The sequence below is a fragment of the Molossus molossus genome, unplaced genomic scaffold (assembly GCF_014108415.1).
Source record: "Molossus molossus isolate mMolMol1 unplaced genomic scaffold, mMolMol1.p scaffold_m16_p_1, whole genome shotgun sequence".
NCBI classification, from domain to species: Eukaryota; Metazoa; Chordata; class Mammalia; order Chiroptera; family Molossidae; genus Molossus; species Molossus molossus.
In genome coordinates, this window is record NW_023425344.1 from 78,738,698 (window position 1) to 78,758,243 (window position 19,546).

Consider the following 19,546-nt stretch of genomic DNA (forward strand, 5'->3'; position numbering starts at 1 on the left):
GACCTGTGTCAATCATTTCCATGTAACTATGACTACATTTCTTTGATCTTTGTTATATAATAGGAAACATCATATCTGTATAATTTCTTATCATTCACATTTTATATACAGTTGCCTTACTTACTTTGAATTCCCCCAAAAAGATTCTACATAAAACAATCATCAATTTATAGACCTTTACTAAAATTTTTTTAAATGGGTGGTATAAACATGATTTTTCAAGAAAATTAAAGCTAGAGGCTTTATATGAAAAATATATCAAATGTAAGAAATATGTATGAGCTAGTCAAACACAATGCGTATTAGCTCATATTTGTAAAATAAAAAATAAGGAAGAAGTATTAATTATTCTGTGGGCTGGAATTCTACCTCAACTTCTACCTAAAAAAGAAATATTAATTATTTTAAGATCCCTATCTTTGATCATATGGATGAATATTTCACAAATTTGATATTTGAACATCTTTGATAACATTTTTAAATAAACACATGGATTTACAGTTAACAGAGGTATAATGAATACCCTGTTAATAATTGTTATTATTATTATTATTATTATTATTATGTGAATCTTGATTTAGTCTTTAGCAACAACATCTACCTGAAACTTGAGACTGACTTTCTTTGTGGCTTGTAAAATCAGTCTCATTTCTTTCTAGCCCACTATTCAAATCATTAGTTCATCTGTTTTAGGAGAAGTAGTTTCCATAACTCAAAATTAAAGTATTCTAAATGGGCTTTCGTTCCATTTAAAAATCAATGACAGTTAAACTGGCATGTTGTGAATTCTATTTTTCTAAACCAAATAAAAGATGCTTCAGTCCCTCCTTAAAAGGAGCTGGGCTTGCGGCAGGCCAACAGTTCCCCACCTGCAGCTTCTCCAGGATAACCAACCCGGGAAGCAGGGGCAGGACCCCCCAGAACACACAGCAGCAGCCAGCGCTGGGCTGCCCTTTGTGCTCAATGCACCGTTTGTACGCTTTGCTTTGCCACATTGTTTCCAGACAATGTAGAAGGGAATGAGAGCGCAAATATGGTGATGAGATGAAATACAGAGAATTAATAAAGAAAAAGAACTTCTTCATTCATGTAGAAGATAAACAGCTAAAAGTTAAAAGCATAATCATTTCAGTTTTGAATTCCTCAAACACAAAAAGTTAGAAGATAAACAATGATTATTTAGGACATTAGCTATGAAAATGTTATTAGATTCACTCAAAAATGTCATAGTTTCATTTTTCCAGTTTTTAAAAAAGTGACATGATCTTCTAAGAGATTTGTCATGTATTAAAATACCAGGTAGAATGTAGAAAGATACAAACACCCCAAATAATTTTGACTTCAAAACAACAGGAAGATTCGATGCTACCATCTCCCCCTGACCAGTGATTTTTTTCAGTTCCTGTTGTTCCATCATCCAAAATCCAGTCAGATGGCAAAACATGAGCACTGCTTGGAGTGACAACATCTTAGACGTTTACTGTGGTTTATAACATCATCTCTTTGGATGCCAGGACCAGGCTTTGTTAGGAAATACAGAGCAGACAGCTCACAGACACACTATACTTCTGGGAGAGGACACGCCAACCACAGAAACAGACCAGGAAAAGCAGGTTCTGGTCAGAAGACAATCCCACAGGCGGCATCCATTTGCCAGGGTTGGTTCCACTCACGAAAGCCATAGAACATCGGGCGTTTTCTTGCATATTCCCCTGGTCTGCATTTATTTTTAAACGCAAGTTCTCCTAAACACCTTAGTTGCTATGGAATGTTTTCCCTGTACTATTTCACCCTGCCCTCAGACTGGTTGATTTACTCTGACTCGTTTTTGAGATTTTACACATGAACATCTACAGAGGATAAAAACATCAACTTACCTGGTCCTCCTGTTGTAGTGGTTGAACTCTGATTTTCAGCTTTAAAGGAAAGAAAAAAATAATCACTAAAATGAAATGCAGAATAGCAGATCTACTCTCATAATTATTTCAGATGGCGAATGAATATAGAATTTAGTTCATCTGGAATTCACTTTCCCTTAAGTTATAAAATCATGAGGTTTAACGATTAATGGATACTTTAGAGCAGGGGTCAGCCAATTTTTACTTAAAGGGCCAAAAGAGTAAATATTTCAGGCTTTGTGGGCCATGAGTCTCTGTAGCAAGCAACTACTAAACTTCAGTGTTGTAGTGTGAATGCAGCCATGCATCATACCCGAAGTATAAGTGTGCCTGTGTTCCAACGAAACACAGGTGAGGGATAGATTTGGCCTGCAGGCCACAATTTGAATCCTGCTTTGGAGCATCTGGTACAACCTCACATCTTTTTTTTTTTATTCTCACTCAAGGATATATATATATATTTTTTTTCTTTTTAATCCTCATCCGAGGACATTTTTCCATTTTTTGTACAGATAGAGTGAGAGGGAGAGAGAGGAAGAGAGAGAGAGGGAAACATCGATGTGAAAGGGACACATCGAGTGGCTGCCACCCGCACGACCAACCAGGGCCGGGGACAAACTGCAACAGAGGTACGTGCCCTTAGCGGGAACCGAACCCGGGTCTCTCAGGACCGCAGGCGGATGCTCTAACCGCTGAGCCAAACCGGCCAGGGCTCACTCAAGGATATTTTTGCATTTATCTTCAGATAGAGCGGGAGGGAGAGAGGGGTGAAGAGAGAGAGAGAAACATCAACATGAGAGAGCCACATCGAATGGCTGCCACCACCTCGAATGGCTGCCACCTACGCGACCCCAACAGGGGCCGGGGAAAAACTGCAACTGAGGTCGTGCCCTTTGCAGGAACCGAACCCAGGACTCTCCAGTTCGCAGGCCAACACTCTAACTGCTGAGCCAAATGGGCCAGGGCTCAGCCTCACATCTTGAATACACCAAGATAACACAGACACCTCGAGATGCTGTATGTGTGGGGCTGCCATGCGCCGTGTGCTATTAGGAGAAGATTCTGACCTGGGAAGATTCAGGAAGGTTCAGACAGATACCTTGGAAACGTAAGGGAGTTCTTTAAAGTAAATACAGTCCAGAAGAGCTTTCCACAACTCAAATTACTTGAGAGAATGATCATTAAAGTTCATTTCAACAACTCTGAGTACATTCACCATGAGCAGCATTGGCCATGTGGAAAACACAGAGAATATTTTGGAACAAGTAGAAGCCCAATAATACATGTTTAAAGTATCCATTTGCCTCCTCGGTACCTTTACTTGACTGGTACCCTCAGATCTGCCCGGCCCCCGCCTTCTTGGATCAATGCATAGCACAATTGTCTCCCAATTGCACAGGACAGAAAGCTGTGGCCTTTCTTGATTCTCTCTCTTTTTTTTTTTTTCTCATTTCCATCAGATCTAGGTTCAAAATACAGTCCAATTATATCTCACCACTTAATTGGCTACTAGTCATAGGAACCCATATCTCTCTCCTTGGTACCAGCGATAAAATCTTTTTCAGTTTAAACTTGGCTGCTTCAGCAGCTCCCGTTCTTAATACGGCTGGCAAGTCTGTACAGGATGTGGCCCCTGCCCTGCTCCCCAGTTCATCTCCAACCAGTCAGCCCCTGGAGATCCAAGTCACAGGGCCCGTCCTGCCTCCGGCTCCTCTGCTCGCTCTTCTCTGTGCCCCAGGGCTGTTCTCTCAGGCTGACATCGGCCTCCTTCTCCCTCTACCTTTCATGATTCTGCTCAGACATCACCTCTCAAAGAAGACTCCTCCAACCACCTTCTCTAAAGTTCCCTCCATACTAGTCCACCACTCTGCTGCATTTGCAGGTGTTTTAAAATGTGCTGTGTTCAAGTAAATTCACTTTATTAAAAATTTTTTGCCCAGCCTGTGTGGCTCACTGGTTGAGCGTCGACCCATGCACCAGGAGGTCACAGGTTCAGGACACGGCAAAATAGATCTCCAGTAAAAAAAAAAATGGAATGAATGAATGAGAATAGAAAATAATGATAATAATAATAATGATGATGATGATAAATAAGACTAATTATGATGATGATGATAAATAAGACTAATTAATTTTAAGGGACAATTAATACTTTATTCAAAATAACTAGTTAGATCATTACAGCTACCATTTTTGGTTGGTGTCTACATGAGAGACTCTCATTTTGCACATCTGCAAACATTTTCAGAGAGAAGTAAAGCTACTTTCTCAAGGAGGCACAATGATTAAAATTCAGGCCTGTTGGTTCTAATGTCCATCCTCGTCTACTAAAACAGACAGCTTTTTCTTCCACTAACCTGTTCTGAAAAGAAAGCTTATGTAATTAAGTCCTACTTTAGATAACTCGTTAAAATACTTTTCAACGGCATAATGCTGTATGTGGAAGATGCGGTTAAAATATTTATCAAGTGCTAGAGGGTTAGAATACAAAGAAAATCAAAACCCTTGTTTCTCTTGCTATTAATACCAGGTCATCACCTTTCTTGCTGATAGACTTTCTTGAGAACAAAAAATGTTTAAATTTATATCAGACAAAACCTTCTGACTCCCTTTAGTTATGTTTTCTTTCAGCCTTAAAAATATACAATTAATTTGGGACTTTTATATAAAAGAAAAATAACTATAATTTAAGGTGTAGCAGAATTTAAAAAATACATATACCAATTTAATCTTAGGGCTTATATTGAGTCCTAAGATGTCCAGACTTTTATATATGAATGAATATATTGTTATTCCGAGGACAAAATTTTGCAATCCTTAAATATTTAATCAATATTGAAATAGTATATACTTTACATCTGAAACCAAGTAGAATTATTCTGCAGATAATACAGTGTTTTAATAAGGCATACCACTTTCAAATCTGAACTCAGTTCTGTGGATATAAAAGCTTAATAGAGGTGAGTGCTGTGAATATGGTTAAAGTGATAGGAATGAGTGAAAAGTGAAAAAAGTGAAGATAATTGTGACTATCTCTAGTTTTTATCTATAATTTTCAGGATACACATGTGTTTTGATAGAGGACCAAGATCTGATGATATACAGAGGAACTGAGTGAAGACAAATAGCAAATGAGTGTAGTGCATCTTTTAATCTATTCTCAAACTTAGATATTTGATAAAGACCAATATCTTAGGGTGGTTGGCAAATTAAAATCTGTTTGTTGAGTTTGGTTTTCTAATATGAAACTGAAGTCTTATGAAATGCAAATGAATTTCTGAACTGCTAAACTTTAATCCACATTAATCCAAAGCTAAAATTCATTCAAATAGTTAGCCTTTAAAACAGAAAGCTTAAACAACAATACAGCAAATAACTTTTCTCAATTATTCTTATCTACAAAGGATAATGTGTATATAGACCTGTATATAGTTATACACAGAACATCATTAACAGGTCCAGGAGAAAAAATATATACAGTTATTCCCATATATAATTTTTTACTGCTTTGCTTAAAAATAATTCACTCTAAACAATTCAAATTTTCCTTATCATTCTCCCATGCATAGCATTGACTGAGTTATCGTATGTGAGATTATTTCTCCATTCTCTGAACCATGTCTTCTGACTAAGACTTTGTTATCTTGAGGATTCTGCTTGTATCTGTCCACAAGAAATGATGCAAACCAAGTAGCATATAAGAAACATTATGATTACATTCTTAAATAATTGGCATAAATAAATCATGCCACTCACATGAGAAATAATGAGTCTGGGAGACCAGATAAATGAATGTTTTCCAGAGGGTGAGATGCATATAGCACTGTAAAAGAGATTCTGTGAGGTTTCACTAGAAAGTGGCATTAACATTGAAACACTCAGTTAGAAAGTTATTCTTTTTTAGCTTTCTTTCAGTTTATTTGATTATATCAATGAAGAAGTTTTAAAATTTCAGTTTGATGCAAATGTGCCATTAATACCTATTATGGGCTTACCTTGATTTTTCTGTGTGTTAGTTTTCAGGAGAAAGTGAGAACATAGTCCACCATGACCACAAATGAGATAGTTGAGTTTTGCACTTTTGGGGAAATCTCGGGGGTCAGTACATCCCGAGTGCAATGGCTAAGCCTGGCCCCGGGAAAACCATCTTTGTGCTTGTGTTTCCCCCTGCCTGGTAGGTATTTGATTTGTTTTTGTAAACAAGGACAAGCAAACCTCAAACGCAGAGCAACAAACTCTAGCTAGAGTTTAATTTTATTTTGCTTACATCATAGTGATTTTAAAGTTCCTGCTCATGCCAAGGAAACTGGGTTTTCATTTATGATGGTTTCCTTTTCAAACAAATTTAAGAATAAAAAGTGCACAGTTTAAAGAATGTACTAAATAAGTAATAGTACAGATGGTATACATATCTGGCAATACTCATTAAGTTGCGGGAACTACAGAGGTAAAATCTTGCAGAGGCCCTTGAGGAATGTGTAGACTTTGAAGAAGAAATTGGAAGAAGGATAAGGGTAAGAGGAAATAAGGACCATAAAATGTGGAGGGCAGGAAACACACACACACACACACACACACACACAGAGTCAAGAATAAACCTGGAATAGTGGGCAAGAGGGAGGGAAGTACCCTGGTTAGAACCGTAGGTTTATAGTCTGTCAGCCAGCCACTCAGTCAATCTCTTGTGTTATACTGAACACCTACTTGTCAAGCATGTTACCTCCAATTAAAAGTTAGTTGTCTTCTACTGCCTTTAGATACTTTATGTAAAATGGCTGCAATGGAAACAAGTGTGGTGTAGAAACATTTATGGGCTTTGAGGCAAGAAAAACAGGGTTTGAATTTCATCTTTTTAACTTAACCTTGACCAAGTTATTTAATCTTCTAAACCTGTTTCCTTACCTGTGAAACTGGTATCAATAGCAACATTGCTGGGCTTTTGCAAGGAGCGCTATTAATAAAATAATAGCTCCAATTTATTGTGTTTACTTTCCATACACTGTTTTAAGTTTTCATCTCTTTCAATCTTTACAAGAATATCATAAGGCTATAACATTATTATAAACTATTTTATAGATGAGGAAAGTGAGGCACAGAGAAGTTAAGTAAACAAATGGTTGTGCTATTTGTTGATCCTAAGCAATCTGACTTCAGAATCATTATTTATAAGCAATAAGCTAAGTTCCTCTTGGCATGATTAGAATGCACAATTTTTATTTTTAGAAGGGTGTGTTGCCTTGACAATCACAGGCTTGTGTGCAGGCTATTCTCATGTTCATCCAGGACTATATCTAGAATGTCTACAATTATCTATACTTTTTGTATAAAAATAAACTAGGATAAATTATGCAAAAGGAAACATGACAAACTACTTATTATATATAAATGCAATTAACTCTTACTTAATAACCTACCGATTACTTTTAAGTGTTATTCATGTCTACTTAACAAAAAACAGATTTTCCCCTTCAGATTTCAAGTCTATAACATTGTATTTGCTGTGGTAGCAGGAGCTCTTGCTTGGAAAAACCCTTAAAAGAATTTCTATCCAAGCACTTGCCTTAGTAGAGTTATGTGTTGACATTTTGTCCATCTCAATTTGGCTTCTACCAAAATCGTATTCCACATTTTTCCTCTGGAAGATACAGAAATAGTCTCTTCTTCCTTGCCAAATCTTACAGTTTCCACCATGCCTCTCTCAAAGCTGGTTATCGAAACCTGAATGACTCACTTTCCCATAAGAAAAACATCTATTTTCCTTCCTTCCTTCCATCCTCCTTTTCCTTTTCTCTTCTTTCCTTAGAAATCATCAGAATGGGCACAGGTAATGAACAAATACGAGTCAGAGAGTATGCCGCATTTTCAAGCCATTAGCAGAAATAGGGAACTCGGCAAGAGAAGACTTGGAGTTTTATGACAGTGTATTACACCCAGTCTTCCCAGAGTTTAGCTATCAGAGCATGGACACTCCTCTGATTAACATCACTGTTGAATTACCCCTCAAGGCCCAGCAGGGTATCCCTGTATATAGACAATGACAAGTGCATTGAGGATGAAATGTCAGTGTGGTAAGGGTACATTCAGGGCATGATCTGGAGTGGGTTATAGGGTGACACCCCTTCCCTGCTTGAAAAGACATGTGCATCTGAAACTTGTGAATGTGACTTATTGGAAAAAGAGTCTTTGCAGATGTAATCAGGGATCTTGAGATCTGATCTTTCTAGATTAGGTTGAGCACATGTCTTTATAAGAAAAGACAAAGACAGAAGAAGAGACAGAAGAGAAGTCTGTATGAAAAAAAAGGCAGAGATTAAAGTGATGCATCTTTTTCAAGGACCCAATGTCCATATGTTTAAGAGGAAGATGAATCTTTAGCTGTTCAACCTACCAGTAGATTGTTTTGTTTTCTTTCCACCTCTCTGTCTTGGCTCCACTCATTCTGAATGTTAATGTATGTGAAGGGTAGAAATGGAAATGGTGCTAACCAGGAATCTGGGCAAGCTCCTGGTTTCATAATGCACAAATAGAAACGTGTATAGACTCACTATATCCAGTGGATTCCATGCTAAGTAGGAAGCACCTTGATGAATGAGAGAAATCCAGGGGCAGATGAGTTTCAAAAGAAAACATCTAAAGGACTTAGTATAGAGCTGGTTAATCTAATGACAAATGCAAAAGGCAGCAGTAAATACCCTTTTTTCATTATCTTGCTTCCCATGTGTTTCATTTTTTTAAGAAATGGCTTTATAGGTGTACTATTTTAAACTAATTGGAAGAAAGCCACTTCTAACTGTGTTTAGAAGCCAAATGAATACAGTAGTCCCTAGAGCTGAGATGTAGAGGGCATTGTACTGCATGAATCAAAGTAAAATTAGGAGTCTTAGGTGACTCATGGGGTTGGCCACTCACTTCTGTATAAGTACTAATTGGAATAAACCTTGGACCTGAATGACATTGTCCTCATCAGTCACTGAATGTATTAGTGTAGCATACTAATTAATTGAGTGTAATCTTCAACTGTTACACATTTTGCAGATGCATATTTACTTTTATTTTTGTTTGTATTCATGGCAATCATATTATGAGATGAGTGAGGTTTTGGTTTGGTAAAGGCACCTTTCATACACACAGTGCCTACAAAATAGATTCTACTTATAAGAAGCCAAACACTACCCCAGGAAATGTTGGCATGTGAAGCAGACATGACCCTGCTCTTCAAATGCCTCTTTGTGGTTATTGTCTCATGAAATCAAATTATTAGTGAACAATTATTGTGTGAAATTAGACTCCTTCTGAATAACCTCCTTTATGTTGTGCTTGAGGTGATTACAATAAAAAGGGAGACAATGGATGTTCCTGATGTGTTTCAAGACAAGAGTGGGACTTGGATATCCATGGTTCTCACTTACCATCTCCTACCTAAGAGGTCTCCCAAGAAGAGACTCAGACACTGTCATCTGTAGTGGCTTCTTATTAAGGACTATGGATATGTAAAACATGCATCCATTATTTATAATGAATGACATCAATGCTGTTATGGCAGATTACCAGCTTTTCTAGTCAGGACATTTTCAATAAAAGTGCAGATTTCTTTATATCATGGAGGCCAGGATATGAGAAGTACTTGTTATGAAGATCTGTGTAGGCCGGAACTGGGAATCTGTTGGAAATCAGGGGAGTTCTAGGTCCTGCTCCTCTCTCTGTCTCCCATGAATAACTTAATCTTGCTCATGTGGTTGCTCCAATTCCCCACATACTCCCTCTCTCCATTCTTCTCTATCAACTCTACTTAATAATATTTTGTATTATGTCATAGGTCCGCATAGAAATCAAGACTGTCTCAGACTCACTCTACTGAAATCTTGCTGCTTTAGTTCCCATAGCTAATCATTTTGTTTGTTTGGATTTTCTAGTTCTCAAGACCCAAAAAGAAAGTTTGATTGGCCCAGGTCAACATTTTTGTCACTTTAGATTTTAAACTAAGCTTTATAAAGAAATTCAAAACTAAATTAACTAATTTTAAGTATGCAACTCAATACTTTGTAGTACATTTCTAAAGTTGTGCAACCATCACTATAATCCAGTTTTAGAGCATTACCATTAACATAAGAAACTCCCTTGAGAGTTTTTTGCAGTCACTCCCCAGTCCAACATTCAGCTTTAGACACTTGTCTGCTCTTTTCCTGTATAAAACTGTTCATTCTGGACATTTTATATAAAATGAATTATATAATATGTTGTGTTTTTGGAAAGGCTCTGTCACTGAGCATATTGCTTTTGAGGTTCATTGTGTTATAACATGTATCAGTATTTTGTTTTTCTAAATTGCTGAGTAGTATTCTATAGTATGGATATTCCATGTTTTGGAATATTCCAAATCCATTCCAAATGGAAAATCCAGTCGAATATTCTATTTCATCAGTTAATGGATATTTGGATTATTTCCAGTGTGACTATTATGAATAATGCTACTATTAACATTCATTATCTCAATAAAACCCTGTCTTGATTATTATAGCTTTAAAGTAAGTTTTGCAATTGGCTTGTGTAAGTCTTCCAACTTTGCTCTTTTTGAAAAGTATTTTGGCTATTCCAGGTGCTTTTCATTTCTATATATATTTTAGGGTCAGCATATCAGTTTCTAAAAAATAAACAAACAAATAAAAAGCTTGCTGTGATTCTGATAGGGATTGCATTGAATATATTAATTAATCATATCAACTTTGGGAGAACTGCTATCATAAAATATTGAGTCTTCTAAACCATGAATATGTAATCTCTCTCTATTTAATTAGGCATTTAACTTCTCACAGAAATAATTTGTAGTTCAGTGTACAAATCTTACACTAATATTGTTCAATTTATTCTTACATATTTTATTCTTTCTTGTGCAATTGTAAATGACATTATTTCCTTAGTTTTTTTTAATTATCATTGTTAATATATAGAAATATAACTTGTTTTTATATATCCTATATCCATCCTGTGGTAGAAAATATTCTTTATTAATTTTAGTAGTTTTTGTGGATTCTTTGGTTTTTCTACATAGATAATGATGTAGTCTGCTAAGAAAAACAGTTTTGTTTTCTCTTTTCAATCTGGATAAATGAATTTATCTGTCTGTTCGTCTGCCTGTCTATTACCATATTGTACTATCTAGAATCTTTGGTTATAATTCTGAACAGACTTGGTGAGAATGGACATCTTTGCTGTGTCCCAGATCTTAAGAGATAAACATTGTTTTTCACTGTTAAGTATGATGTTTGCTGCATGTTTTTCACTGATTTTCTTTATCAGTTTAAGGAAGTATCATTTCGTTTCTAGTTTATTGAGAGTTTTAATTATTAGTGTGTGTTTAATTTAGCCAAATATTTTTCTGTACCTACTGACTTTATTAATATGGTGTATTAAATTACTTGACTTTCATGTGCTATACCAACCATGCATTCTTGGATAAATCCCACTTGTTCATATTTTATATCCCTTTTTTATGTTATCGAATTTGCTTTGCTAAAATTTATTAAGGATATTTATATCTATATATATGAGGGGTTTGGTCTATAGTTTTCTTGACTTGTTTTTTCATTTTATTCTTTTCTAGTTGGTATTAGGATAATATTAGACTCAGATAATTACCTGTGTACTGTTCCCTCTTCCTCTTCCTGAAAGAATTTGAGAATTGTTATAATTTCTTTTGGAAATATTTCACAGAATTCACAAATGAAGCCACCTACATGGAGTTTTCTTCATGGACCATTTTAAATTTCTAGAGATTTTTCTGTAATTGTTTAGGTCTTTTCAGACTTCCTATCTTCTTGAGTCAAGTTTATCAATTTGTTTCTTTCTAAGAGTTTTCCCATCTTATCAAATGTATCTAATTTGCTGGCCACGCTCACATTTTTGTGCCAGATGATATAATACATGACTGCCCACTATTGAATTGATCTTCATTGGCACCCAACCATTTGTGATTATACAAAGCAAAGTTGCGAAATAATGTTTCATTTGGTAGAGACTAGGAGAAAATATAGGTGGGGCATGGTTCTTTGGTAGCAGTGGTCTAGAAAACATTCTGAATCTAAATCTAGTTAACACACTAGTTTAACATTTCAGCATAAATTCTTACACTTACTCTTGTGTTGTGGACTTTGGAACGTTGAAACAGCATTTGGAAGTAGAAGATCTGTCACTGGTGTACTCGTGGTGGTCAACTCTTCCGTCGTCACACCACTGGTTGTGGCTTCTATTTATGTAAAAAGGATCAACAGCAATCAGAGGTATAACCAATCACCAGATAGTCTCATTAGTATTTATATTAGCATCCAGTTACCACTTTAGGATTGGTTACTGAAAGTCTTCTCATCAAGATTCAGAAATTCAACATTTTGATACCTACCATTTGGTGATCCAGTTAATTACATTAAAGAAACTAAGAGGCACAGAAGACTCTCCTATATGCTTGCAATAGGTTATTTCATTTAATTATTATAAGTGAGATAATAATTATGATAATAATTTTATATATAAGACTCAGAAAAGTTAAATAATTTCCCCACTGTCACATAACTTGTAGCAGGAGAGAGCCAGTAAATCCAAGTGTTTCTGATGCAAAAGTTAATCACTCAACTACCCTAGATAATGGTAAGAAAATGGTAATCGTTGAAGATGGTATCATGGTTCTCATGCTAACTGGGAAACAATTTTCAGATAGGTGAAATAGCCAGGAGGAGAGGGATAACAGGAAGTCAATAGAATGAAACATTAATTAAACGTTGTTTAATGGATACTCTTTCCATTGATTTTCAGGGAGAGTGGAAGGGAGGGAGAGAGAAAGAGAGAGATATCAATGTGAGAGAGACATATCAATTGATTGCCTTCTGCACACACCTGGATGGGGGCTGGGGATCAAACCTGTAACCCAGGTATGTGTCCTTGACCAGGAATCAAACCAGTGACCCTTCAGTGACTGAGCAACACTAGCCAGGGCAAAACTTTGTTCATTTTTTCAAAAAGAAAATTAACAAAGATAAGCCAAGCTTTCAAAAATATCATTGGAATAAATTTACTTGAAAAACCTATATTTGCATAAATATTATTTTAAAAAAATGATGGATGCCCTTCAGTCTTTTCAAAGTATAGTATGGGAAACATTTAGTTAGTAAAGCAAAGGCCGGCATGCTGGTTAATGCACACTTAGTTTTAGCTAGATAGGATGTTGGCCAGAGATGGGGGGAGGGAAAAGCAATTTAATAGATTTGTCAGAGTTGGCTGAAACCCAGGATTGCTGGTGCCTTCCAGAGGGTCAATCAGTTTGCATTCTATAACAACAGATGTTTATCATGTAATGAAAATTCTCAGTGCAGTTGGGAGATTTATCCTAGAGAAATTAATAGTTTGCAAGAAGACCTCATAAACAGTGGGGAAATATGTCTTCAAACAAAATGCCTTCAGGAATTAGCATGCAAACAAAAGTGAAATAAATTCAAACATAAGCACTCCATTAACACTGCACATGAGAAAGAATAAGTGGAAGTGGGCATAAACTTCATAGGCATCTTGAAGTATTAATCTGAGAGGGAAATACTTGAGGGAGTAAAGAAAAGTCTTATTGTAGCATGAAGGCGAAACTGATGTCTGTGATAGTTTGGAAGTGGGAAGGTCACTCAAGGTGCAGAAACTCAACACTTGAGGATGGAGGTACATGCGGTGGTAAAGATTTTGCGTCTTACGAGAATTTTTAGAAAATGCTTGGAAAACAGCAGAACTGAAGAGTCTCTTCAGAAATCTTGGGAGAAGAATTCTTCTGTTGAGCTAGTATTGGAAAACATGTAATAGCTACCCTGATGGCCTGAAGAATTTTGTAATATAAAGCAGACTCAACAATCATTGATGGAAAGAGAATATGTAGCTAAGAAAGATGTGGGGCACTGTGAGACTAGAAAATTACTAATAAGAGAGTAGGATGATGGAAGAGCTGGGGATGCACCGCCAAAGATTTTGCTCAGAGAATCGCCTACTATTAATGTGGAATATACTTCCAAACGAGAGTGAAATTAGAGTTTACACTCAACTCACAACAGGTTGTCAATTACACAGTGCCAATTAGGCAATGGAAGAAACATTGAATGCTTTGAAGAAATAAACATATTTTTAAATATCTATGGTGGGGACAACAAAGCTGGGGAGAGGGCGAGGAGGGAGAGGGAGGAGGGTGTCAATGGGGGAAAAAGGAGAAACATCTGTAACAAAAATAAATAAATAAATAATTTAAAAAAAAAAAATATCCACGGTGGACTTAAAATGAATAGAATAAAAGATGCCGAGACAAATGCTGCCAGAGCTGTAATTCTCAAATTTTACTAATATAATGAATTGTTTCAAATCCTGGTCTCAGGAGAGGGAAAAAAATCGATGACTGACATTTATTAATGTATGAGACTCGTAGTCTTGTATTAACATCTTGTTGGGAAAATGTCCTAATTGCATTTGGGGTTCACACATAGTAAATTCTGGACTCCTGCCAAAAAGTGACTGCCACCTCAGACTAAAAAGGAAACCAGTCTTAAAGCTGTTCTCTAAACTTACAGGTTTGCTCTCTTTCTGTTTTTCTGTTTGGCCATTTCCCCCAAATAGCACTATGTATCCGCTTTGGTCTATACTGTAGACTCTATAGGTTCACATTGCACTGTAAGTGTAGGTAATAACATATGTAAAGGGTTGATGAACTTTATTTTAGTGGAGAAATATTAATTTATATTGCAACATCAAAATAATATTGGCTTTACTTTTAGAATTTTTGTTTTTGAAACTCATGATGTCTTAATTCTTAGAACTTTGTTTTAAGTGGGATGCAAGAAAGACAAAATATAATAATTTTTAATCCATATTTGAATTGGAATAAGAAAACTCTAACACAAGATATTTGAGAAAGACACACCAATACCAGAGTGTAAGTGTAGAGGAAGACCTTAGTTCCACCCACACCCTTATGTGAGAACCACTGACTAGACTGAGCAGAATGAGTGCGAGAGCTGGTGACTGTTTTATAATCGTCTTGAAATATTAATACGGGAGTCATCATGTATATTTTGGGATACTAAATTTTGGGGAGGAAACAAAAAGTGTGAACACTAATTATATTAGAAATTTAAGGTGTGAGAATACTAGTACTAAGGTATGTTATTTGACTGTATATATTTTTTTAAAAATTCCTCACCCAAGGATATTTTTCCATTTTTATCTTCAGATAGAGTGGGAGTGGGGAGAGAGAGAGAAACATCAATGTGAGAAAGATACATGACTGGTTGCCTCCCACATGACCACGACCAGGGCCGGGGATGAAACTGCAACAGAGGTACATGCCCTTGACTGGAATTGAACCCGTGACTCTTTGGTCCATGGGCCGACACTCTTACTGCTGAGCCAAACCAGCCAGGGCTGGTTTTATGTTTTCAAAAATATGTTTTTATAGTCAAATTATTTGAAGCTGCATAGACTTTAAAATCAAATAAATGTCTGTGTTATGATTACTAAGATTAAAAAAAGTTATTGTGCATTGTAAAACTCTAGGGGGTAGTATTTTCTAAAGTAATTTCCCAAGAATCTTCATTTTCAGGGATCACTTTATGGACTAGTATCCCATAGAAATTTTGTCCCAATGACAACATGGGTAGTCTGGGATAAATTAACTAAATTAATGTCCTGATTCATTTAACTGACTTCTGCAGTAATATTGAAGAACCACTCCAAGGAAGATTGGGAGGAGTATAAATGTTCAACCGATTGTCCTGGGGAGCTGTATCAAAGCACTGCAAGACTGGGGAAAGGAGCTGCTTAAAGTTTTGCTTACATTCTCTTGATTTCCTCCCTTGACATGAACAGCAATATCCCAGATGGTAAATAAGTTTAAATGCTAAGTCCAAAAGAAAACTTTTTTAAAAAATTAAAGAGATATGAAGGAATGTAGGCCAAACACCTGAACAATTCAAGCACCTAAGACCACATCCTCTTCAGCCCTTCACTCCTGAGGAACCAGGCGAGGAGAGGGTCTCGGAAATTTTGAAGAAAACAGAATAGTGGTGGAAGAGAAATATAAGTCAAGTAAAACCACAGTTGTTGGCGGAAGACAAGAAGAGGAGAGAATTGTATTTCAATTTTTCTTTTTTACACTATTTAGATGGTGGGTTAAGGTAGGTGTTGTTAGCCCTTTGGAATTGTGTTTACCATGGTCTTCCTTGCCAGACCAGTTCGAACCTGGGTACAACCTCACGGACAGTGAGCCAGAGCAGACCCTGCCACTCAGGCCTTGGCAAACAGGGTGGTAGGTGTCTCCAGATCTATGCATTATCTAACCCCATTTACCAAGGTAAGTTTATACAGGAATTTGGGACTAATCCTAGGCCAGGAATAAAGTTATACTGTATTTGGAGATGCTGTTTGCATATGTACCCCAGAAATCATGTGGGTTGGGGTAGTTTGGTGACTTCAGAGGAATCTAGTAATTTGGGGTTCTTATTCAATCCCTCTGCTCTCTCTTAGAGGCATCACTAACAAGTAGATGTTGACTTTCCACTTCCTTAAAATCTATTTTAACAGTGTTTGTTGGAGCCAGAGAAAATATTGGTAGGGGTTTCACTATTATTTTCTCCTATCTAGTGATCTTATTTACCTACAAGGTTTTACATATTAGTGAATAATTAGCAATGCTGCTTATGGGGACCTTAAAAGCTCCTGGAACATTTGAGTTGCCCTTTTGAAAAATGTCTTTCACAACAATTTACACAATGGGGTACTCTCAGGTCAGGTGGTGGGTGAAAAAGGGTGGCTTCATTTTCTGGTTGTAGAATAGACTTTTTTTTTTTTTTTTTTTACTACGAATAGAATTCAAATAAATGTAATATCTTATTTCAGTAATTTTTAACTCTACTGCTGTAGCCCCAAGGCTCAGTGGGGAAGCCTCACGGACCACCTTTAGTGGTAAGAGAGAAACGGGCAGAGTTCCACCCTGCCCCTGTCCACACACCACCCAACATTGTTTCAAACTGAGCAGTTCAACTTCTATCTGTTTGATATATTGGCATTTTGTACTTGCCAATAAGATTTTCTGTGAATATGTTTCTGCCAATTAAAAAAAATCTAGACAATATCTTCATTCAAGAATGAGGCTCCGCCCTGGCCGGTTTGGCTCAGCGGTTAGAGCGTCTGCCTGCGGTCCGGAGAGACCCGGGTTCGGTTCCCGCTAAGGGCACGTACCTCGGTTGCAGTTTGTCCCCGGCCCTGGTTGGTCGTGCGGGTGGCAGCCACTCAATGTGTCCCTTTCACGTCGATGTTGCCCTCTCTCTCTCTTCCTCTCTCTCCCTCCCACTCTGTCTGTACAAAAAATGGAAAAATGTCCTCGGATGAGGACTAAAAAAATTTTAAAAAATAAAAATAAAAATAAAAGAATGAGGCTCCAAAATGGTAACCTTGCCTATCCACACTACACGTGAGATAAAGAACATTAGTGTGGGAAGAAACAACAAGATCTATTGTTACTGTGAAATTCATGTGCAGAGAATGTTCTTACACTATGCTCAAGAACATGACCTTTCACCTGGACTTATTGTAGTCTTTTGTAAACACAATTCTAACAAGTTGTTGTTCTTACTGTTGTGTGTGTAAGTTGCTCCCACTTAAAGGAGTAATTTAAAATAAATGAGCATCCACAGCAGGCTGACAATTTCACCAAAAGGATGGCCGTGAAAGCAGGGAAAAAACAAGAACACGCACCCAAAACAGAAAAAACTAAGTGACAGAATTTCGTGACTCCTTGGTGGAGGGAGAACAATGCTAAATGAGCCTTATTGATAATACCTGAAGGGGTCACTATTTAATAGCCAGGTAATAAATTGAGATTAAAATAATATAAATTCATTAATAAATCATTAGTTACGAATTTTTTGAAAAGAAAGAAACATTTGAAGTTAAAGGACCAGCTTTCAAATTCAAACTTATTACTATAAAATTAATGGGTTTTTAAAAAATTGTTAACTCATTTGGCCTTTCTGAAACTCAGTTTTCCTAACTTTAAATAATAATATTTAAATATAAATTTTAAAACAACCTAAAAATGATAATACATGTCTCAAGATGAGAACTAAATGCACTATTTTTTAAAAATTGCAAAGCACTTGTAAGACATGCTTACTGTGCTCTGCCTAATGAGCAAGGATATCCACAATATTCTTTAGAATAGTCTCTATACCATTTATTTTTTCAATTAAATTCAATTTAATTTTAAAATTAGATGCTTGGAGGCAGGTAATTTCTGGTAGATAGTAAGGACACAGAAGAAGAAAAATATTTTTTTAAAACACAGTGGTAAGGAATTAATAAATAGGTTGATACAAAACAATATAATCCTAAATAGGAAGTGGGTGAAAGATTAAATTACAAGGGATATTAGAAAATATTTTGAGATGAATGAACATGGAAACATATGAAAATTTATGGGATGTAGCAGAAATAGCACTGAGAGGGAAATGTATTGGTGAAAACACCTATATTAAAAATGAAATAAGATCTTAAATCAATATCCTAACCTGCCAACTTCAGAATTTAGAACTAGAAGAGCAAACTAATGGGAGCCAAAGGAAAAAAATACTGAAGATTAGAAAGGAAAGAAGTACAGTAAAAGTAATAGAGAAATCAATAAAAATCAGTTTTTTTTAAAAGATCAACAAAGTTAATAAACCTTTAGTTAGACCAACAACAACAAAAAAAGGACTCATATTACTAAAATAATGACTGAAAGAGAGGACATTACTACCATCTTAATAGAAATAAGAAGGGATATCAAGCAATGCTATGAACAATAGTGCCAACAAATCAGATAATCTAGAGGAAATGGACAACTTCTTAGGAAGTCACCATCTAGCAAACTGAGTCAAGAAAAAAAATAGAAAAGTCTGAATAGCCCTATAACAAATAAAGAGTTTGAGATAGTAATCCAAAATTTTCCACAAAGAAAAGCTCAGGACCAGATAGCTTTACTGGTAAATTCTGATATATGCTTAAAGAATAATTCTTAATAAACTCTTTGAAAAATTGGTAAAGAAGGGAACACTTCCCAATTCATTTTATGAGACTAGCACTAACCTCACACCAAAATCAGACAAAAAGATCACCAGAAAAGAAAACTATAAACCTGTATCTTATAAGTGTAGACACAAAAATTCTTTATAAAATAGTACAAATCATATCCAGCAACATATAAAAAGCATTATATGCAATAACCAAGTGGGGTTTACCCAGGAATATAAGCTTGTTGCACATACAGAAATCAGTGTCATGTGCTATATTAAGAAAATGAGAGATAAAAATCACATAATAATTTTAATATAGTAAGAAAACATATATGATAAAATCAACACCCTCACATGATAAATACACTCAATATACTAGTAATAGAAGAGGACTCCCTTAACCTGATAAAGGTCATTTATGAAAAACCCAAAATAACATCATACTTAATAATTAAAGATGGAAAGCATTCCCTTATAATTGGGGGAAAAAAAATATCCCCTGTCATCAATTCCATTCAGTGTTGTATTGACATTTCTAGCCAGGGCAAATAAGCAAGAAAATCAAAGGCAGACATCCAGATTAGA

General features: G+C 36.0%; 1 protein-coding gene and 1 non-coding gene across 2 annotated transcripts in view; both read right to left on the reverse strand.

The window, feature by feature from the left end:
* EMCN (endomucin) overlaps positions 1-19,546 on the reverse strand; it is a 91,076-nt gene that overhangs the window by 26,911 nt on the left and 44,619 nt on the right. The window contains exons 4-5 of the mRNA XM_036282136.1: positions 12,031-12,141; positions 1,878-1,916 (exon numbers count right to left, since the gene is read on the reverse strand). Coding sequence (XP_036138029.1) covers positions 1,878-1,916; positions 12,031-12,141 — 150 coding nt within the window. The remainder of the gene's footprint in view (positions 1-1,877; positions 1,917-12,030; positions 12,142-19,546) is intronic.
* On the reverse strand, positions 5,919-6,080 carry LOC118620847. Its single transcript, XR_004957552.1, has one exon. It is a non-coding gene; the product is annotated as a U1 spliceosomal RNA (small nuclear RNA).